The 24,429-nt window shown below is 20.8% G+C and overlaps 1 protein-coding gene across 1 annotated transcript; it reads right to left on the bottom strand.

The window, feature by feature from the left end:
• Positions 1-592: 592 nt before the first annotated feature.
• LOC122512438 (uricase) lies at positions 593-18,857 on the bottom strand. Its single transcript, XM_043628260.1, has 5 exons — positions 18,639-18,857; positions 11,448-11,570; positions 5,596-6,008; positions 1,480-1,790; positions 593-1,003 (listed from the first exon to the last, which is right to left on the bottom strand). Exons 2-5 carry the CDS (start codon positions 11,567-11,569, stop codon positions 833-835), a joined length of 1,017 nt encoding a protein of 338 aa, XP_043484195.1. The 5' UTR covers position 11,570; positions 18,639-18,857; the 3' UTR covers positions 593-832.
• Between the last annotated feature and the right edge of the window lie 5,572 nt (positions 18,858-24,429).

Here is a 24,429-nt window from a genome sequence, read left to right as displayed (position 1 = left end):
TAAAATTCTTTGAAATAATTCAATTATTACCACAAATAATGAAATTATTCAAAAGACTTTAATTATTTTCAATGCACTTTTAATATGATAAGAATATAAAAAAATTGCAATAAAATTTCTTTCTTCGAAAAGGAATTAAATTATTTTCAAAAGTTTTTAATAAGATTCTATTTAATTATTATTTCTAGATATACGAAACTTATTCTCTGATTTAGAATTAATAATAAATCTGAATTAGTAAAAATTCAAACTTATCAAAACAAAAGTGATGTGAAATTTTTGAAAATTAATTTTTTAATTTTACATCGAACGAGACATGGAAATAAATAAAATCCTGTTTTTTTTTATAAAATAAATAAATAAAGTGTTTTTTCTTTAAAATAAATAATTAATTAGCCTTATTTTTCAGTCATAAAAATTAGTTTTACCACAATAAAATTTAAATAACTATTTTAAAAAGAAAAAGTATGAGGAAATCTTTCAAAATTTCTATAAATTCTTAATAAAAAAATTTTGAATGTAATATTAAAAACAAAAGTGATAATAGGTATAATTACTTTTACTTACATAATAAATTACTAACATTTGAAAATTGAATACAATTTTATTTATTCAAAATATAATCTTCTCTTTTTTCTGTTCTAAACATAAATCATTAAAATTAAAAACAAATTTCTCTAATTTTATAAAATAACCTAAGGAATTTTCTAAAATATACACAAAATACTGTCTTACAAAGAAAATATTAAATTTTTTATATTTTTCTTTGTCAAAGGTTTTTGTCTTCTTCTTCTCTTTTTTAATAATTTTTTTTTTTTTTTTTTTTTACTTATTAAAGTTTGGATTTAACATCTTTTCTATTTAATTGTGCATAAATTATTCCCGACGGTTTGTCAACTGGCAAATAAACTTCTTTGTTTTTATCCTGAATGACTGTGGGAAATTTCGAAAGATCCAATTCAAAGTAATGTTTATTTGGCATTCTCATTTCGATACTGCAAATCTAATTCACAAAAACAATTCAATTTTAATTTAATATTAATAATTATTTAAAAAATAAATCAAATAAAATGAAAAAAAAATTATTTATAATAATAACAATAATTATATTTTTAAAAACTTTCAAACTTTATCATTTTTTTCCAATATAATTTAAAATTAACTATTTAATGCAATTTATTTAATTTTATAATTTATTTACACTTTAAAAAAAAAGAAAGAAAAAATTAATAAATTAATAATAATTAATGAAATTTATAAATTTAAAGCAATTTTTTTTCCTTTTTCCGCAATATTATTTAAAATTAACTATTGAATGCAATTTTTTTAATTTTATAATTTATTTTCTCATTTAAACAAAAAATTAATAAAATTGATAAATTTAATTATTTAATTATTATAATTATTATAATTATTATTATTATATTAATTATTATTTAATTATTTAATTGTTTAAAATATGAAATTAAAAAAAAATACCTGATCAATTTTATCTAACACGTGCTTCTCGGCACGATAGAGTGTATTTTGAACGCTCGGCGAGTAAATTCCAGTTTTAGGTGGGCCGGCGAAATTCTCGAGAATACAATTCTTAACGGTGTACCAAACATTGTCAAAATCAACATTTAACGATGTCGAAAAATCCCACGACGCTATCACTTCAGTGCTAAATATTCTATCATTAGCGTCCGGCAATGTTCGATATTCGTCTTGAATAAAATCAGTGAACGAACTTTGTGTCGTCTTCAAAACACGTAATCCCTTTAAACCGCCTCGAATTCGTGGCTCCTCTATAAAAAAAAAGAAAAAGAAACGAAAAAATTCAAATTTAGAACAAAAATTACAAATCGAAAAAAATACTAGAAAAAAATTTTTTTGAATTAAAAAAAAATAATTAAAAGTTAAAAAAAAACAGAATAAAAATAAAAAAATAAAAACAGAATAAAAGTGAAAAAATAAAATATATAAATCAAACTGGAAATAAAAGATAAAATAAAAACTGCAAATTGACTAAAATATTAGAAAAAAAGGACTGATACAAAAATTTAATTTTATTATTCCCTGACTTTTCCCTAAATTACATCCAAAATTTTGACCTTTTTCCCTGAAGAATATTCTGAGTTACTCTAAAAATATTAGAAATTATTTTCATCATTTCAATTCAATTATTAATCATTTCTACAATTTTTAACTAAAATTCTTCTTTAAATCAATTATTTTTAATAATTTTTGAAAAAATTCTTCTTTGCCAATAAATTCATTTCTTTAAAATTCAATTTTACATGAAATTTCAATTAATCGAAAATTCTTTAATTAAATATACATTAGAAAATAAAATTTTAAATAATTTCAAAAAAATTTCAATTAAGCTTTTTGAAAAAAAAAATTGGTTCCTTGGATTTTTTAATTAAAAGTATGAAAAATTTCAATTTTCAAAGACTTTAATTTGAAACCTTTACAAAATTCAATTATTTCTAAAAATTTCAATTATTAGTAAATTCTCAAAAATTCAATTATTATCTAAAACTTTAACTGGAATCAATTTTTCAATCAAATTTTTAAAAGAAAATCTTACGAGAATTCAATTATTTAAATACAAACATAGACAATTCATTGAATAATTGAATGTTTCCTAAAATTCAATTCTCATGAAGAATTTAAACAAAAAATTTTTAAATAATTCAATTCTTTCGACGAATTTTAAAATCAAATTTTTAATAATAATTACACTTTTCGAGGAATTCGATTTAAATTGTATTTAAAATAATTGAAATTCTGCGGTGAATTTTATTATTTATGAAAATAATTGAATTATTGCGGCAGAATTTTACAAAAAAAAAATAGTTTCAAACAATTGAGTTTTCTCGAAAAAATTTTTCGCAATTTATATATTTTTAATAATTGAATTCCTGTGAAATTTTAATTATTTTCGAAAATAATTGAATATTCGTGTAGAACTTTGTCAAAATTGTTTTTAAAATAATTCAATTCTTTTGAGAAATTTTATTAAAATAATTGATATACAAATTATTTGAATTAAGAAAAATTTTAGAAAATAATTGAAATTTTGCAATGAATTTTATTAAGATTTTTTAAAAGTAATTGAATTTTGTTAGGTACTTTTGAAAATAATTGAATGATAAATATTGTTATAATAAATATTGTTATGATAAATATTGTTATTTATGAAAATAATTGACTTTCTCCGAATGATTTTATTATTTATGAAATTACTTTAAGTAATTTAAAAAATTTTAAAAAGAAAAGAATTTTAAAATTTATGAAAATAATTGAATTTTATTGACTTTACAAAATAATTGAATTTTGTCATGAATTTTTTTAAAATTCCAGAAAACAATTGAATTTTTCTATTCATTTATAAAGATAATTGAAATGTTAACAAATTTTTTTCAGATTTTTCAAAAATAATTGAATTTTTGAGAAAAATTTTATCAATTTTGAAAATAATTGAATTTTTGTGATGAATATTGTTATTTATGAAAATAATTGAATTTCACCATGAGATTTATAAAAACTCCTGAAAAGAATTGAATTTCAGCGAAAAATTTTGCTATTTATAAAGATAATAAAATTCTTAACGAGAATTATTTAAAAAAATTTTTGAAATTAATTGAATTTCTGGAAAGAATTTTAATATTTATTAAAAAAAATTGAATTCTTTCAGAGAATTGCGTTAGAATAAAATTCTTCAAAACAATTCAATTATTTTTCAACACAATTTTTCATAAATTTCTTGAAGGAATTTAATTATTCTCATAAATGATAAAATTCGTCGCAGGAATTCAATTATTTTTTAAACAATTTCAGTAAAATTTCGCCAAAGATTTTAATTACATTTAAAAATTTTTAAATAAAATTCTTCGAAACAATTCAATTATTTTTATAAATAATAAAAGTTATACTTAAATTTCAATTATTTTCAATTAAATTTGAATAGAAATTCTCAAAAGAATTCAATTACTTTTAAAAATTGTAATAAAATTCTTCGAAAAAATTCAATTATTTTTTTTTTAAATAAAATGAATTTATGACAAAGATACAATTATTTTTACAAATAAAATTCTTTGTAAAAATTCAATTACGTTTAAAACAACTTTTGTCAAATTTATCCAAAGATTTAAAGCTTATTTTCAACAATTTTAATAGAATTCTTCGAAACAATTCAATTAAAAATAAAATTGTATTAAAAATAATTGAAATTCTGCGATGAGTTTTATTCTCTTATGAAAATAATTAAATTCCTAAAAGTAATTTTATTATTTATGAAATAATTGAAAATAATTAAAACAAAATTGAAAAAAAGAAAAAGAAACAAAATTGAAACAAAACGAAAACACAAACAAAATAATTGAAACCCTGTAAAAAATTTTATTGTTTTTGAAAATAATTAAATTCTTGCAAAAAATTTGGGAAAAAATTTGTAAATAATTGAATTCTTGTTAAATTTTTATTATTTATGAAAATATTTAAATGTTTGGGTAGAATTTTATTAAAATTTTTTTAAATAATTGAATTCTTTTGAAAACATTTATTAAAACAGTAGATATTGAAAATCATTCAATTGAGGGGAATTTTTGAAAATAATTGAATTTTTACCAAGAATTTAATTAAAATTCTTGAAAATAATTGAATTTTAGAGACAAATTTTATTATTTATTAAGATAATTGAAATTTTGACAAGATATTTTAAAAATTTTTTAACATAATTGAATTTTTGCGAAGAATTTTATTACTTTTAAAAATAATTGGATTTTTGCGAAAAATTTTATTACTTTTGAAAATAATTGAATTTCTGCAATAATTTCCAACTTCTCCAAAATTCAATTTTTCTTAGTGTTTTTTGGAATTGAATTTTGGAGAAGTTAGAAATTATTGCAGAAATTCAATTATTTTCAAAAGTAATAAAATTTTTCGCAAAAATTCAATTATTTTTAATAATTAATTGAATATACATATATATTAAAAAGTTTAACTACAACTTCAGAATAATTTGAATTATTAAAATTTTTCAAAAATCTAAGTTCTTTAAAATTTCGAATTAAATTCATTCAAAATTGAAATTTTATAAAATTTCAATTTAAAACCTTTTGAAAAGTTGAACAATTTATGAAAATCGTAAACGTGACTCTTTTAAAATTCAATTATTTTTGAAATTTTCCTGATTTTTCCCCGACTTTCCAAAAATCTATGGAAACTTTGAAAAATAAAATAAAAAAAAATAAAATAGAAATAAAAACTAAAATAGAAATTAAATAAATATGAAATAAAAAAAATAAAATAAAAAGGAATAAAAATAGAATAAAATAGAAATAAAAAATAAAATAGAAATTAGAAATTAAATAAATATATAATAAAATATTGTAAAAAAAATAAATAAAATTCAAACAAAATTATAAAAGAAAATATTGTAAAAAAATAATTAAAATTCAAACAAATTTAAAAAATAAAATATTAGAAAATATAAATAAAACAAAAATAAAATTCTAAAATAAAATATTTAAAAAAATAAAAGTGAAATAAAAATAAAACAAAAAGGAAATAGAACAAAAATAATTGAATGAATCATAGAAATACCATTTCTAAGTTGAGTGACTTGACAATATCTCGTGGCCATGGGAGTCAAGACAAATGCATGATTGTGAAGTGTGCCATTGACTTGATGTCTGGTCCAGGGATATTCCTCGACATTGACATTAACTTCCTCGACGTGTTTATAAGTCTCAAGAAAATGGGCGCAAATTAATAATCCAAATTCCTCCGGCGACTTCACGCCGTATTTTTTCGCCAACAAGTAGACGGTATTTTTTTGACTGTCCGTCGCTATTATGTCACGATTATCGCCAGTTAAATAATCCTTCTGTGTATTTAATCGCAAATGCGTGTCAACCTCATATTCACGGATTTCATGATATTCATTACTTCGACGAACGTGCAATAATTTCACGCTGTTCTTTCCATAACCATGGGATCCCAATTCATATTTCTCGCTGAAATTAAATTAATTATCAATTACTTTAAATTCATTCAATTATTTTCAATTATTTTCACTTTATTTTCAATTATTTTCAATTATTTTCACTTTATTTTCAATTATTTTTAATTATTTTCACTTTATTTTCAATTATTTTCAATTATTTTCAGTTATTTTCAATTATTTTCAGTTATTTTCAATTATTTTCAGTTATTTTCACTTTATTTTCAATTATTTTTAATTATTTTCAGTTATTTTCAATTATTTTCAATTATTTTCAGTTATTTTCACTTTATTTTCAATTATTTTCAATTATTTTCACTTTATTTTCAATTATTTTCACTTTATTTTCAATTATTTTCAATTGTTTTAAATTATTTTCAATTATTTTCAATTATTTTCAGTTATTTTCACTTTATTTTCAATTATTTTCAATTATTTTCAATTATTTTCAGTTATTTTCACTTTATTTTCAATTATTTTCACTTTATTTTCAATTATTTTCAATTGTTTTAAATTATTTTCAATTATTTTCAGTTATTTTCACTTTATTTTCAATTATTTTCAATTATTTTCAGTTATTTTCAATTATTTTCAGTTATTTTCACTTTATTTTCAATTATTTTTAATTATTTTCAGTTATTTTCAGTTATTTTCAATTATTTTCAGTTATTTTCACTTTATTTTCAATTATTTTTAATTATTTTCAGTTATTTTCAATTATTTTCAATTATTTTCAGTTATTTTCAATTATTTTCAATTATTTTCAATTATTTTCACTTTATTTTCAATTATTTTCAATTATTTTCACTTTATTTTCAATTATTTTCAATTGTTTTAAATTATTTTCAATTATTTTCAATTATTTTCAGTTATTTTCAGTTATTTTCACTTTATTTTCAATTATTTTTAATTATTTTCAATTATTTTCAGTTATTTTCACTTTATTTTCAATTATTTTTAATTATTTTCAGTTATTTTCAATTATTTTTAATTATTTTCAGTTATTTTCAGTTATTTTCAATTATTTTCAATTATTTTCAATTATTTTCACTTTATTTTCAATTATTTTCAATTATTTTCACTTTATTTTCAATTATTATCAATTGTTTTAAATTATTTTCAGTTATTTTCAATTATTTTCAATTATTTTCAATTATTTTCAGTTATTTTCAATTATTTTCAGTTATTTTCACTTTATTTTCAATTATTTTTAATTATTTTCAGTTATTTTCAATTATTTTCAGTTATTTTCACTTTATTTTCAATTATTTTCAATTATTTTCAGTTATTTTCACTTTATTTTCAATTATTTTCACTTTATTTTCAATTATTTTCAATTATTTTTAGTTATTTTCAATTATTTTCACTTTATTTTCAATTATTTTTAATTATTTTCAATTATTTTCAGTTATTTTCACTTTATTTTCAATTGTTTTCAATTATTTTCACTTTATTTTCAATTATTTTTAATTATTTTCACTTTATTTTCAATTATTTTCAGTTATTTTCATTTTATTTTCAATTATTTTTAATTATTTTCAGTTATTTTCAATTATTTTCACTTTATTTTCAATTATTTTCACTTTATTTTCAATTATTTTCAATTGTTTTAAATTATTTTCAATTATTTTCAATTATTTTCAGTTATTTTCACTTTATTTTCAATTATTTTCAATTATTTTCAATTATTTTCAGTTATTTTCACTTTATTTTCAATTATTTTCACTTTATTTTCAATTATTTTCAATTATTTTTAGTTATTTTCAATTATTTTCAGTTATTTTCAATTATTTTCAGTTATTTTCACTTTATTTTCAATTATTTTTAATTATTTTCAGTTATTTTCAATTATTTTTAGTTATTTTCACTTTATTTTCAATTATTTTCAGTTATTTTCAATTATTTTCAGTTATTTTCACTTTATTTTCAATTATTTTCAATTATTTTCACTTTATTTTCAATTATTTTCAATTATTTTCAATTATTTTCAATTATTTTCAATTATTTTCAGTTATTTTCACTTTATTTTCAATTATTTTCAATTATTTTCACTTTATTTTCAATTATTTTCAATTATTTTCAGTTATTTTCAATTATTTTCAGTTATTTTCAATTATTTTCAGTTATTTTCACTTTATTTTCAATTATTTTTAATTATTTTCAGTTATTTTCAATTATTTTCAATTATTTTTAGTTATTTTCAATTATTTTCAGTTATTTTCAATTATTTTCAGTTATTTTCACTTTATTTTCAATTATTTTTAATTATTTTCAGTTATTTTCAATTATTTTTAGTTATTTTCACTTTATTTTCAATTATTTTCAGTTATTTTCAATTATTTTCAGTTATTTTCACTTTATTTTCAATTATTTTCAATTATTTTCACTTTATTTTCAATTATTTTCAATTATTTTCAATTATTTTCAATTATTTTCAATTATTTTCAGTTATTTTCACTTTATTTTCAATTATTTTCAATTATTTTCACTTTATTTTCAATTATTTTCAATTATTTTCAGTTATTTTCAATTATTTTCAGTTATTTTCACTTTATTTTCAATTATTTTTAATTATTTTCAGTTATTTTCAATTATTTTTAGTTATTTTCACTTTATTTTCAATTATTTTCAGTTATTTTCAATTATTTTCAGTTATTTTCACTTTATTTTCAATTATTTTCAATTATTTTCACTTTATTTTCAATTATTTTCAATTATTTTCAATTATTTTCAATTATTTTCAATTATTTTCAGTTATTTTCACTTTATTTTCAATTATTTTCAATTATTTTCACTTTATTTTCAATTATTTTCAATTATTTTCAGTTATTTTCAATTATTTTCAGTTATTTTCAATTATTTTCAGTTATTTTCACTTTATTTTCAATTATTTTTAATTATTTTCAGTTATTTTCAATTATTTTCAATTATTTTCAGTTATTTTCACTTTATTTTTAATTATTTTCAATTATTTTCAGTTATTTTCACTTTATTTTCAATTATTTTCAATTGTTTTAAATTATTTTCAATTATTTTCAATTATTTTCAGTTATTTTCACTTTATTTTCAATTATTTTTAATTATTTTCAGTTATTATCACTTTATTTTCAATTGTTTTCAATTATTTTCAATTATTTTCGATTCAATTTTCATCAAATTTCTCAAAAGAATTCAACTAATTTTCAAAAATTTTAATAAAATTCTTCGAAAGAATTCAATTATTTTTTATAAGTAAAAATAAAATTTTCTACAAGAATTCAATTATTTTTATAAACAAAAAAACTCTTCACAAGAATTAAAATATAAAAATTCTTCGCAAGAATTCAATTATTTTTATAAACAAAAAAACTCTTCACAAGAATTCCATTATTTTTATAAATATGAAAGTTCTTCGCAAGAATTCAATTATTTTTAAAAACAATTTCATTAAAGTCCACCAGACTGGAATTCTTTTTAAAAAACGAAATATAAATTCTTCTAAATAATTTAATTATTTTTGTAAATAATATACAAAATTTTTACGAAAAATTCAATTATTTTCCAGAAATAATGAAACTTTTTACAGGAATTTTATTATTTTCAATGCAATTTTAATTAAATTACACAAAAAAAATTCAATTATCTTTTATAAGTAATAAAATTTTCTGCAAGAATTCAATTATTTTTATAAATAAAAAAAATTCTTCGCAAGAATTCAATTATTTTTGTAAAAAATAAAATTCTTCGAAATAATTCAATTATTTTTTATATAAGTAATAAAATTTTCTGCAAGAATTCATTTATTTTTATAAATAAAAAAATTCTTCCCAAAGAATTCAATTATTTTTGTAAAAAAATAAAATTCCTCGAAAGAATTCAATTATTTTTTATAAATAATAAAATTTTCTACAAGAATTTAATTCTTTTAGTAAATAATATAAAATTTTTACAAGAATTCAATTATTTTCAGAAATATAATGAAATTTTTTTTTTACAGAATTTCAATTATTTTCAATGCAATTTTAACAGAATTCCTCCAAAAAATTCAATTATTTATAAAAATTTTAATAGAATTCTTCAAAAGAATTCAATTATTTTTAAAAACAATTTCAGTAAAATTTCGCCAAAGACTTGAATAATTTTTAAATAATTGAAATACAATTCTTCTAAATAATTTAATTTTTTTTGTAAATAATATAAAATTTTTTACAAGCGAATTCAATTATTTTCAGAAATATAATGAAAGTTTTTACAGAAATTTTATTATTTTCAATGCAATTTCAATTAAATTACACAAAAAATTCAATTATTTACAAAAATTATATTATTTTTATAAATAAAAAAATTCTTCGCAAGAATTCAATTATTTTTGTAAAAAATAAAATTCTTCGAAAGAATTCAATTATTTATGTAAAAATTAAAATTTTTTGAAAGAATTCAATTATTTATGTAAAAAATCAAATTTTTCGAAAGAATTCAATTATTTTTCATAAGTAATAAAATTTTCTACAAGAATTTAATTTTTTTTGTAAATAATATAAAATTTTTACAAGAATTCAATTATTTTCAGAAATATAATGAAATTTTTTTTACAGAAATTCAATTATTTTTAATACAATTTTAATAGATATCTTCACAAAAATTTAATTATTTATAAAAATTTTAATAAAATTCTTCAAAAGAATTCAATTATTTTTAAAAATAATTTTGGTAAAATTTCGCCAAAGACTTGAAGAATTCTTAAAAAATTTAAATAAAATTCTTCCAAATAATTTAATTATTTTTGTAAATAATGTAAAATTTTTACATGAATTCAATTATTTTCAGAAATATAATCAAAGTTTTTACATAAATTCAATTATTTTCAATGCAATTTTAATAGAATTTCTTTAAAAAAATTCAATTATTTACAAAAATTCAATTATTTTTGTAACTAGTAAAATTTTCAGAGGAATTTAATTTTTATAAATATAATTTTTAAGAGAATTTTATAAAAGAAAATTAATTATTTTCTAAAATTTTGATAAAATTTTATTTTAAGAATTCTGTTATTTTCAATACTATTTTTTATTAACTTTTTTGAAACAATTCAATTATTTTTATAAATAATAGAAAATTGTTAGAAGAATTCAATTATTTTTGTAAATAATATAAAATTTTTACAAGAATTCAATTATTTTCAGAAATAATGCAATTATTTTAAAAAAATGTTTAATAATTAAAAATAATTGAATTCGAAAAAATTCAATTATTTTCGAAAAAAAAAATTTTTCGATAGATTTCAATTATTTTCAAAAAATTGAATTGAAATGTTTTAGAAATCAAATTTTTTTTCGAATTTCCTATAAAATTCTTCGAAAATTCAATTTTTGTCATTTTTATTCCTCTCATTCTATAAAATACTAATTTTTTTTTATTTTAATTAAAACTATGTTAGTAATAATTGAAATTAATTAATTTGAATTTTTTGTACCTGTCGACACTTTTAGCCGCACTAAGATGAGGACGAACAGTCGTTCCTGGAGATGATGGAGAGTTGCAGGAATTTCCTGTCAATGATAAAGAACCACCGGCCAAGGAACCTAATTTATTCATTCTAAAAATAAATAATAATAATATTACTGAAAAAAACAATAAATAATTAAATAAAATAACTAAATGCAGGCTTCGCACTCGAAAATAATTAATTTCAAAAAAAAATATCAAAATCGTGTTTGACAATTAAAAAAAATTCACAAAAATTTGATTCTGTATTTCCCTGACATTTTCCTGATTTTTTCATTAAAAAATCCATTTTTTCATAATTAATAAAATTTAATATACATTATAATAATCGTAAGTTTCCTTTCCGTTAGCAAATTATCTGCATTCATTTGTTTGTTTTGAAAATTAAATTTTGTGGGTTAAGTATTGGCATTTTTTATATATTTTTTAATGTCAAACTTTTTTAAGTGGAAAATACTTTACTTATTTAATAGTCTCGACTCTTTGGTAAAAAATATAAAATTATCAGAAATTCGAAAAAATTCAAAAATCCGTTTTTCTTAAAATTCAACATTTTTTCCTCTCTATTATGGGATTTAGCTTCATTATTTTTGTGCTTTTGGAAAATACTTTACTTATTTAAAAGTCTCGACTCTTTGGTAAAAAATCTAAAATTATCAGAAATTCGAAAAAATTCAAAAATCCGATTTTCTTAAAATTCAACATTTTTTCTTCTCTTTTATGGGATTTAGCTTCATTATTTTTGTGCTTTTGGAAAATACTTTACTTATTTAATTGTCTCGACTCTTTGGTAAAAAATCTAAAATTATCGAAAATTCGAAAAAATTCAAAAATCCGATTTTCTTAAAATTCAACATTTTTTCCTTTCTTTTTTGGGATATAGCTTTATTATTTTTGTGCTTTTGGAAAATACTTTACTTATTCAATTGTCTCGACTCTTTGGAAAAAAATCTAAAATTATCAGAAATTCGAAAAAATTCAAAAATCCGATTTTCTTAAAATTCAACATTTTTTCTTCTCTTTTATGGGATTTAGCTTCATTATTTTTGTGCTTTTGGAAAATACTTTACATATTTAATAGTCTCGACTCTTTGGTAAAAAATCTAAATTTATCGAAAATTTTCAAAAATTCAAAAATCCGATTTTCTTAAAATTCAACAATTTTTCCTCTCTTTTATAGGATTTAGCTTCATTATTTTTGTGCTTTTGGAAAATACTTTACTTATTAAATTGTCTCGACTCTTTGGTAAAAAATCTAAAATTATCAAAAATTCGAAAAAATTCAAAAATCCGATTTTCTTAAAATTCAACATTTTTCCCTCTCTTTTATGGGATTTAGCTTCATTATTTTTGTGCTTTTGGAAAATACTTTACTTATTTAAAAGTCTCGACTCTTTGGTAAAAAATCTAAAATTATCAAAAATTCAAAAAAATTCAAAAATCCGATTTTCTTAAAATTCAACATTTTTCCCTCTCTTTTATGGGATTTAGCTTCATTATTTTTGTGCTTTTGGAAAATACTTTACTTATTTAAAAGTCTCGACTCTTTGGTAAAAAATCTAAAATTATCAAAAATTCGAAAAAATTCAAAAATCCGATTTTCTTAAAATTCAACATTTTTTCCTCTCTATTATGGGATTTAGCTTTATTATTTTTGAGCTTTTGGAAAATACTTTACTTATTTTATAGTCTCGACTCTTTAGTAAAAAATCTAAAATTATCGAAAATTCGAAAAAATTCAAAAATCCGATTTTCTTAAAATTCAACATTTTTTCCTTTCTTTTTTGGGATATAGCTTTATTATTTTTGTGCTTTTGGAAAATACTTTACTTATTCAATTGTCTCGACTCTTTGGTAAAAAATCAAAAATTATCAGAAATTCGAAAAAATTCAAAAATCCGATTTTCTTAAAATTCAACATTTTTTCCTTTCTTTTTTGGGATATAGCTTTATTATTTTTGTGCTTTTGGAAAATACTTTACTTATTCAATTGTCTCGACTCTTTGGAAAAAAATCTAAAATTATCAAAAATTCGAAAAAATTCAAAAATCCGATTTTCTTAAAATTCAACATTTTTCCCTCTCTTTTATGGGATTTAGCTTCATTATTTTTGTGCTTTTGGAAAATACTTTACTTATTTAAAAGTCTCGACTCTTTGGTAAAAAATCTAAAATTATCAAAAATTCAAAAAAATTCAAAAATCCGATTTTCTTAAAATTCAACATTTTTCCCTCTCTTTTATGGGATTTAGCTTCATTATTTTTGTGCTTTTGGAAAATACTTTACTTATTTAAAAGTCTCGACTCTTTGGTAAAAAATCTAAAATTATCAAAAATTCGAAAAAATTCAAAAATCCGATTTTCTTAAAATTCAACATTTTTTCCTCTCTATTATGGGATTTAGCTTTATTATTTTTGAGCTTTTGGAAAATACTTTACTTATTTTATAGTCTCGACTCTTTAGTAAAAAATCTAAAATTATCGAAAATTCGAAAAAATTCAAAAATCCGATTTTCTTAAAATTCAACATTTTTTCCTTTCTTTTTTGGGATATAGCTTTATTATTTTTGTGCTTTTGGAAAATACTTTACTTATTCAATTGTCTCGACTCTTTGGTAAAAAATCAAAAATTATCAGAAATTCGAAAAAATTCAAAAATCCGATTTTCTTAAAATTCAACATTTTTTCCTTTCTTTTTTGGGATATAGCTTTATTATTTTTGTGCTTTTGGAAAATACTTTACTTATTCAATTGTCTCGACTCTTTGGAAAAAAATCTAAAATTATCAGAAATTCGAAAAAATTCAAAAATCCGATTTTCTTAAAATTCAACATTTTTTCTTCTCTTTTATGGGATTTAGCTTCATTATTTTTGTGCTTTTGGAAAATACTTTACATATTTAATAGTCTCGACTCTTTGGTAAAAAATCTAAATTTATCGAAAATTTTCAAAAATTCAAAAATCCGATTTTCTTAAAATTCAACAATTTTTCCTCTCTTTTATAGGATTTAGCTTCATTATTTTTGTGCTTTTGGAAAATACTTTACTTATTAAATTGTCTCGACTCTTTGGTAAAAAATCTAAAATTATCAAAAATTCGAAAAAATTCAAAAATCCGATTTTCTTAAAATTCAACATTTTTCCCTCTCTTTTATGGGATTTAGCTTCATTATTTTTGTGCTTTTGGAAAATACTTTACTTATTTAAAAGTCTCGACTCTTTGGTAAAAAATCTAAAATTATCAAAAATTCAAAAAAATTCAAAAATCCGATTTTCTTAAAATTCAACATTTTTCCCTCTCTTTTATGGGATTTAGCTTCATTATTTTTGTGCTTTTGGAAAATACTTTACTTATTTAAAAGTCTCGACTCTTTGGTAAAAAATCTAAAATTATCAAAAATTCGAAAAAATTCAAAAATCCGATTTTCTTAAAATTCAACATTTTTTCCTCTCTATTATGGGATTTAGCTTTATTATTTTTGAGCTTTTGGAAAATACTTTACTTATTTTATAGTCTCGACTCTTTAGTAAAAAATCTAAAATTATCAAAAATTCGAAAAAATTCAAAAATCCGATTTTCTTAAAATTCAACATTTTTTCCTTTTTTTATGGGATTTAGCTTCATTATTTTTGTGCTTTTGGAAAATACTTTACTTATTCAATTGTCTCGACTCTTTGGTAAAAAATCAAAAATTATCAGAAATTCGAAAAAATTCAAAAATCCGATTTTCTTAAAATTCAACATTTTTTCCTCTCTATTATGGGATTTAGCTTCATTATTTTTGTGCTTTTGGAAAATACTTTACTTATTAAATTGTCTCGACTCTTTGGAAAAAAATCTAAAATTATCAGAAATTCGAAAAAATTCAAAAATCCGATTTTCTTAAAATTCAACATTTTTTCTTCTCTTTTATAGGATTTAGCTTCATTATTTTTGTGCTTTTAGAAAATACTTTACTTATTTAAAAGTCTCGACTCTTTGGTAAAAAATCTAAAATTATCAAAAATTCAAAAAAATTCAAAAATCCGATTTTCTTAAAATTCAACATTTTTCCCTCTCTTTTATGGGATTTAGCTTCATTATTTTTGTGCTTTTAGAAAATACTTTACTTATTTAAAAGTCTCGACTCTTTGGTAAAAAATCTAAAATTATCAAAAATTCAAAAAAATTCAAAAATCCGATTTTCTTAAAATTCAACATTTTTCCCTCTCTTTTATGGGATTTAGCTTCATTATTTTTGTGCTTTTAGAAAATACTTTACTTATTTAAAAGTCTCGACTCTTTGGTAAAAAATCTAAAATTATCAAAAATTCAAAAAAATTCAAAAATCCGATTTTCTTAAAATTCAACATTTTTCCCTCTCTTTTATGGGATTTAGCTTCATTATTTTTGTGCTTTTGGAAAATACTTTACTTATTTAAAAGTCTCGACTCTTTGGTAAAAAATCTAAAATTATCAAAAATTCGAAAAAATTCAAAAATCCGATTTTCTTAAAATTCAACATTTTTTCCTCTCTATTATGGGATTTAGCTTTATTATTTTTGAGCTTTTGGAAAATACTTTACTTATTTTATAGTCTCGACTCTTTAGTAAAAAATTTAAAATTATCAAAAATTCGAAAAAATTCAAAAATCCGATTTTCTTAAAATTCAACATTTTTTCCTTTTTTTATGGGATTTAGCTTCATTATTTTTGTGCTTTTGGAAAATACTTTACTTATTCAATTGTCTCGACTCTTTGGTAAAAAATCAAAAATTATCAGAAATTCGAAAAAATTCAAAAATCCGATTTTCTTAAAATTCAACATTTTTTCTTCTCTTTTATAGGATTTAGCTTCATTATTTTTGTGCTTTTGGAAAATACTTTACTTATTCAATTGTCTCGACTCTTTAGTAAAAAATCAAAAATTATCAGAAATTCGAAAAAATTCAAAAATCCGAATTTCTTAAAATTCAACATTTTTCCCTCTCTTCTATGGGATTTAGCTTCATTATTTTTGTGCTTTTGGAAAATACTTTACTTATTCAATTGTCTCGACTCTATAGTAAAAAATCAAAAATTATCAGAAATTCGAAAAAATTCAAAAATCCGAATTTCTTAAAATTCAACATTTTTCCCTCTCTTTTATGGCATTTAGCTTCATTATTTTTGTGCTTTTGGAAAATACTTTACTTATTTAATTGTCTCGACTCTTTGGTAAATAATCTAAAATTATCGAAAATTCGAAAAAATTCAAAAATCCGATTTTCTTAAAATTCAACATTTTTCCCTCTCTTTTATGGGATTTAGCTTCATTATTTTTGTGCTTTTGGAAAATACTTTACTTATTTAATTGTCTCGACTCTTTGGTAAAAAATCTAAAATTCGAAAAAATTCAAAAATCCGATTTTCTTAAAATTCAACATTTTTCCCTCTCTTTTATGGGATTTAGCTTCATTATTTTTGTGCTTTTGGAAAATACTTTACTTATTTAAAAGTCTCGACTCTTTGGTAAAAAATCTAAAATTATCAAAAATTCGAAAAAATTCAAAAATCCGATTTTCTTAAAATTCAACATTTTTCCCTCTCTTTTATGGGATTTAGCTTCATTATTTTTGTGCTTTTGGAAAATACTTTACTTATTAAATTGTCTTGACTCGAATATTGTTATTTATGAAAATAATTGAATTTTGAAAAAAAATTTAATAAAATACCTCAAAATAATTGAATTTTCGGGGGTAATTTTTTTATTTATCTTTAATAATCTTTAATAATTTTTCTTTCGAAAAATTATTCGTGTAAATAATTGAATTCTTAGAAAAATCTGATTAAAATTGAAAAAATTGAATTATTTCAAAAAAATTTAATTAAAATCGTATTTAAAACAATTAATTTCTTTCTAACAATTTTATTAAATTTTTAAAAATAATTATTTAATTCTTCCATAGAATTTAAAAAAAACATTTTATAAAATAATTTATTTTTCGAGGAATTGAAATTAATTTTTTAAGAATAATTGAAATTTTTGAGCAATTCCTGTAAAATTGTATTAAAAATAATTGAAATCCTGCTATGAATCTTATTACTTATGAAAATAATTGAATTGTTTTTTATTTGAATAGAATTTTATTATTATTCTCAAAAATAATTGAATCACAGAGAAGAATTTTATTATTTTTGAAAATAATTGAATTATTGCAGAAAAGTTTATTAAAATTAAAATATTTAAAAAGAATTGAATTTTTGTAAAAATTTTATTATTTTTGAAAGTAAGTGAATTCTTTATTAGAATTTTATAAACATTGTTTTAAATAATTATTTTTTTCGAAATATAATAAATATCATGAAAATTTTATTATTTTAAATAATTGAATTCTTAAAAAGTATTGCATCAAATTTTTTTGAAAAATAATTGAATTCTATCAAGCAATTTTATTAAATTTGTCCTGAAAATAATTGAATTCCTCTTGAATTTTTGGAAAGAAATTAATTAAAATTTTTTTTTTTTAAATAATTGAATTCTTTTGAGATATTTAATTTAAAATAATATTAGATATTGAAAATAATTTAATATCAGCGAAGAATTTCATTATTTGTGAAAATAATTGATTTCATGACAAAAAAATGTTCTTAATATTTTCGAAAATAATTGAATTCTTTCAAACGAATTTTATTAAAATTCTAGCGTTTAGTGTCACAAATCTAAAAAAAACAATATCAAAATAGTAAAAAAAAAAAGTAGTAAATAGTATGTTTTAGTTAATAAGTGCAAAGCCTGTAAATAATTAAAAAAACTAAACGAAAAACTGTTAAAAAAAATAATAATATTTATTTTTAGTTATTTTGTTTATTTTGTCGTATTTTATTTATTTACAGTTTTTTAACTATAAATAAATAAAATACGACAAAATAAACAAAATAACAAAAAATAAATAAAATAGAATATAATAATAATCAATATATTATTATTAATAAAATATAATAATAATAATAATAATAATAATAATAATAATAATAATAATAATAATAATAATAGTAATAATAATAATAATAATTAAGTTCAATAAATAAATAAATAATTTTGATAATTAAAATAAATAAATAAAAAAACTCTATAAATAAATAAAGTAAGATAAATAAATAAACAAATATTTGTCTTATTTTCGAAAAATTTACTTACTCAAGAAAAATAATTTTCCCTCTTCTTTCACACGCTCACAAAAAACACAATTTTTCACAAATTTGAAAAATTAATACTTTTTCGATCAAATTCCCCTTTTTTTCTTCTTCCTCCTTTTTTTCACAATTATTCACTTTATTAAAAAAAAGAAAAAAATCTTTGTTCCAAATATATCAAGAAATATTTCACTAATAATGAAAATTCGGAAGTAAAACTCTTATATATGAATCGTGATTAATACAAGTGTACTATGTATATTTCTCTATATACAAAGATATAAATTACCACGTGATTTTTCCCCGTTTTTCTCAATATTGACCTCCTGAGAAACTAACATTTCTTCTCATTTTACCCCCCCCCCTCCCTCCTCTTATAAAATACAAAGCGCGCGAAGGAAGGTGGGAGGTGAGGATAAAATAAAAAAAAAATGTCTTAAGCTTTTTTTATCGGAAAACGACAATTTCCAATAATCCACACATTTATTTTATAAATAAATAAAATTAGAAGAAGTGAAGAGAGGGAGGGAGGGAGGAAAGAAAGAAAAATAATAATAAAAAGATAATTAGAAAAACTGTAATGCGTGACTTTCGTCAGGAAGACTAACGTCACACTTTGTTACAATTTAATTATCATCATCATTTTTAATAATAAAACACTCGTTTATATAAAACAAATAAAAACATCGCATAGAAAAAAATTATTCTTTTCTTTTGCCTCAAGTCGTCATTGAAATATTCATCAAATTAAATGTAATAAACGATTTTTTTTTTTTTTGTTTTTTTTGGGGAGGGGGATTTTTTCTAATATAATATTTTTTTTTTTTTTATTTACTGAATTTAATTAACATTTTAAAATATAAAAATATTTATTTAAATTATTGTGGAAAAACTAATTTTTATGACTGCAAAATAAGGCTTATTAGTTATTTATATTCATAGAGAAAAAAAAACAATGGATTTTATTTATTTTCACCACGTCTCGTTCGATGTAAAATTAAAAAATTAATTTTCATAAATTTCACTTCACACTTTTGTTCTAATAACTAGAAATTATTACCAAGTGAGATTTATTTAGATTCAAATTTATTATTGACTCATTCGGAAAATAAGTTTTGTAGAAATATTTTCGCAAGAAAAATTTAGAAAATCTACTGAAATTAATTGAATTCTAAAGAATTTTATAAAAAAAATTTTTGAAAATAATTGAATTCTTTCAAGGAAATTTGAAATACAAATTAGACCGAAATTAATTGAATTCTTCTTAAGAATTTTATCAAATTTTTTTTTTAACATAATTTAATTCTTTCAATCAATTTTATTAAATTTTTGAAAAATAATTGAATTTTATTAAAATTGTACAGAAAATAATTGAATTCCTCTGAAGAATAAATTTTATTGACTTAAGTAGATAGACAGGGAGCGTTCTGGACCAAGATTCCTGCACCGACATGTTACCGACATTTTTAGCCCAGACTCAAACCACTTAGCCAAGACTCAATCCATTGGGGGGGGGGGATATTCTGACTGTTATGCTGAGCCGGATATGACGTCATACTTCCTAGAATTTTTGGAGTGGGGGGATATTGAGATCATGATGCAAATGTGATTCTTGGAATTTATCTAATTTCTTGGAATTATAAAACAATCCTAGAATTTTCCATAGGGGTTGATGACTCAGAATTTTGCAATTTTTTATTGGAATTTACCGTTTTTGTTTTTTTACAGGGTGCATTCTTTAACGATGACACATAATTTCTTTGTTTCTCGCAAAATGGGGTTGATGACTCATTATCATTGGTATTTCCTGTTTTTGTTTTTTACAGGGTGCATTCTTTAACGATGACACATAATTTCTTTGTTTCTCGCAAAATGGGGTTGATGACTCATTATCATTGGTATTTCCTGTTTTTGTTTTTTGCAGGGTGCATTCTTTAACGATGACACATAATTTCTTTGTTTCTCACAAAATGGGGTTGATGACTCATTATCATTGGAATTTCCTGTTTTTGTTTTTTACATGGTGCATTCTTTATCGATGACATAATTTCTTTGTTTCTCGCAAAATAGGGGTTGATGACTCAGAGTTTTGGAATTTTTTATTGATGACTCATTATCATTGGTATTTCCTGTTTTTGTTTTTTACCACAATTCTAAGAAAACCATAATTAACTTGAAATAAAATTAGTCATAATTTGTGTATATAAAGAAGGCAATTTTTCTTAACAAAATCATTCCTGCAGTTTAAGTTGTTCAATCAACATATCAGAAAAACATCGTGAAATTCAAGTGCGCTTAAAAAATCTCGTTTTAAAAAAATCGCTATAGTTAAAAGTTCAATTTTAGTCTGATCGGAGTTAATCATTGTAGTGAAAAAAATTGACAGTTTCAATACAAGTGATAAAAATGAATTTGGATAAATTAAATGCAGCAATTAAAGTTATGGAAACTGATAAAACCTCTAACTATTGTAAAGATTTTGTGAAAATTATGAACAATGCTTTTAAAACATTAAGTAAAAAAACTACAACAGAGGAATTAAATTTTTGGATAAATAATAGTGTAAAAAACATTAGATTACTGAATAAATTGTTAAGAAATGGATCTGTGTCATGTGGAGAGAAAAAAAAGATTTTGTCAACTATTGGACTATTGAAAGCAAATAGCAGAAAGTTTAAGAAACTAAGAAGAACAGGAACTGGTTTATTTAAAAAGGATGAGAGATGGATCAGGTGGGAAGAATTAGAGAATGCTTTCGAGAATAGAATTAGAACAGGTGTTGTTATTAATTTAAAACATAAAAATATGGACAGTTTTCTCAGTGATGCAAAGAAAATGATTATTTCTCGATTAAAAAATGCATTTAAAAAGGTGGGAAACATGAAAGTTAATGTTGTTCTTGCGGCAAATTATACTGTTTTAGAAGAAGGTGAGGAAATTGATGATATTAAATATTTCAATACTAGAAATTCAAAAATTTTAGAATCAACGAACTTTGATGAATGGTTTGATCATAAAATTCGTGAAAAACTTTTTGTTAAGATTGATGATTTTCAACAAAAAAAGTCAGGTTGGTCTTTAAATGAAATTATAAATTTAAGTGTTAATATAAATAAATATGTGCCTCTTGCGGCTGGATACTCAACTTTTATAAGAATGCCAAAATTTATAATTGATAAAAAAGCTGTTATTAATGTTATAAATAATGACAAATTCTGTTTTTTATGGTCAATAATTGCACAACGTTATCCAGCTAATAGTCACGTTGATCGTACAAGTTCATATCCCCACTTTAAAGATACTGATTTAAAGTTTGATGATTTTGAATTCCCCATTTCTCTCAGCGATATTCCAAAATTTGAAAAATTAAACAATTTAAATATTAATGTGTACGGAATTGATAAAAGCAGTAATAAAAAGAATGAAATTATTCCACTTTATTTAAGTAAAAACAAATCAAATGAACGTACTTATCACTTATTAATGATTGAAAATACAGAACTTGATTTAGACGATGATGATGATAATAATAATTTTCAAAATAACAAAGTTTATCATTTTGCATTAATCAATAATTTATCTCGTTTAGTAAAATCTCAAATAACAAAAGATCATAATCGAACCATACTTTGTGATAGATGTTTATGCCATTTTAAATATGAAAAATCATTTAATAATCATAAAATTGATTGTGATAAAATAAACATGTGTCGAGTAATTTTGCCTAATGAAGAGGATAAAATTTTAAAATTTAAAAATTACAGAAATAAAGAAAGTGTTCCCTTTGTCGTGTATGCTGACACTGAAAGTCTCTTAGAACCTATAGCAAGTACACACACAAACACATCAACATACCAAAAACATATCCCGACAAGTTTTGCTTTCTATGTACATTGCAATTTTAATGAATCTCTTTCAGAATTTAAATCATATCGAGGTCCAGATTGTGTTGATTGGTTCATGGCTGAATTAGAACAATTGGCTGAAAAAGCAAATACTTATTTTACAAATATTATTCCAATGGAAAATTTAACTATTTTACAACAAATTCAATTTGACACAGCAACAATTTGTCATATTTGTGAAAAACCTTTTGAAAATGATGACATTAAACACCGCGATCATTGTCATTTCACGGGAAAATATCGTGGTCCAGCACATCAAGGTTGCAATGTAAATTATAAAGATTCGCATGTTGTTCCCATAATTTTTCACAACTTGTCAGGATATGATGCACATTTCATTATTAAAGCTTTAGCAACGTCTTTTGAGGGTGAAATGAAACTGTTACCAATAAACAAAGAAAAGTACATTTCATTTTCAAAATATGTGAAGGGTACCAAAGTAGTATTAAGATTTCTTGATTCATTTAGATTTATGCCCAGCAGTTTAGACAAATTATCCTCCTATCTTGAAAATGATGAGAAAAAAATTACTAAAAAGTATTGTAAAAATATGAACGAGTTTAATTTATTGACAAGAAAAGGAATATTTCCTTACGAATATGTTAGTAGCTGGGAAAAATTAGAAGAAGGTCAATTGCCAGTAAAAGACTCTTTCTACTCTAAATTAAATGACGCTCATATTTCAGACGAAGACTATGAACATGCTTGTAACGTATGGAAAACGTTTAATTTAAAAACAATAGGAGAATACTCTGACTTGTATTTACAGACTGACGTTCTACTACTTGCCGACATTTTTGAAAATTTTAGAAAAACATGCTTTACAACTTATAACTTGGACGCGTTACATTACTATACTGCCCCAGGACTGGCATTTGACGCTATGCTCAAGTACACAGACGTAAAGCTTGATTTGTTGACAGATGTAGAAATGTTGCTTTTTATTGAAAAGGGAATAAGAGGTGGAGTTTCACAATGCTCAAACAGATACGCGAAAGCTAATAATAGATTTATGGAAAAAGATTTTAATCCCCTAATACCAGAATCTTACATTATGTATTTCGATATAAATAATCAGTATGGTGCTTCTATGAGCGAAAGCTTGCCTTATACAGATTTTGAATGGTTTGAAAATTATAGCAATGACTTTTTCTTGAATATTCCAGATGATTCAGAAGAAGGATACATTCTTGAAGTAGATTTAGATTATCCAACTCAACTTCATGATTCACATAAAGACTTGCCGTTATGCCCTGAACATTTCATACCTCCTCTCCCAAAATGTACAATTCCCAAATTAATTCCAAATTTATTACCAAAGAAGAACTATACAATTCACTATAGAAATTTAAAGCTATATTTATCTTTGGGAATGAAATTAACTAAAATACATAGAGTTTTAAAATTTAAGCAAAAGCAGTGGTTAAAACCCTACATTGATTTAAATACCGAGCTTAGAAAAAAATCGAGTAATGAATTTGAGAAGAATTTTTACAAGCTAATGAACAATTCCGTATTTGGCAAGACAATGGAAAATGTTAGAAAACACAAAGATGTTAGATTAATAACAAAATGGGAGGGAAGGTATTGCGCGAAAAATTTAATTGCTCAACCAAACTTTCATAGTTGCACCATATTCGATAAAGATATGGTCATTATTGAGATGAATAAAACAAAGGTATACTTTAACAAACCAATTTACATAGGATTCACTATTTTGGACATATCAAAGATAATAACATATGACTTTCATTACAATTACATTAAAGAGACTTTCAGTGATTCTGCAAAATTACTCTACACAGATACTGACAGTCTTGTTTATCATATTACAGTACCAAATTTTTATGATTATATTAAAAGAGATTTACATAAATTCGATACATCCGA

Source organism: Leptopilina heterotoma, unplaced genomic scaffold (genome assembly GCF_015476425.1).
Source record: "Leptopilina heterotoma isolate Lh14 unplaced genomic scaffold, ASM1547642v1 Lhet_123, whole genome shotgun sequence".
In the NCBI taxonomy this organism is placed as follows: Eukaryota; Metazoa; Arthropoda; class Insecta; order Hymenoptera; family Figitidae; genus Leptopilina; species Leptopilina heterotoma.
This window is presented reverse-complemented; position numbering and strand designations above follow the sequence as displayed.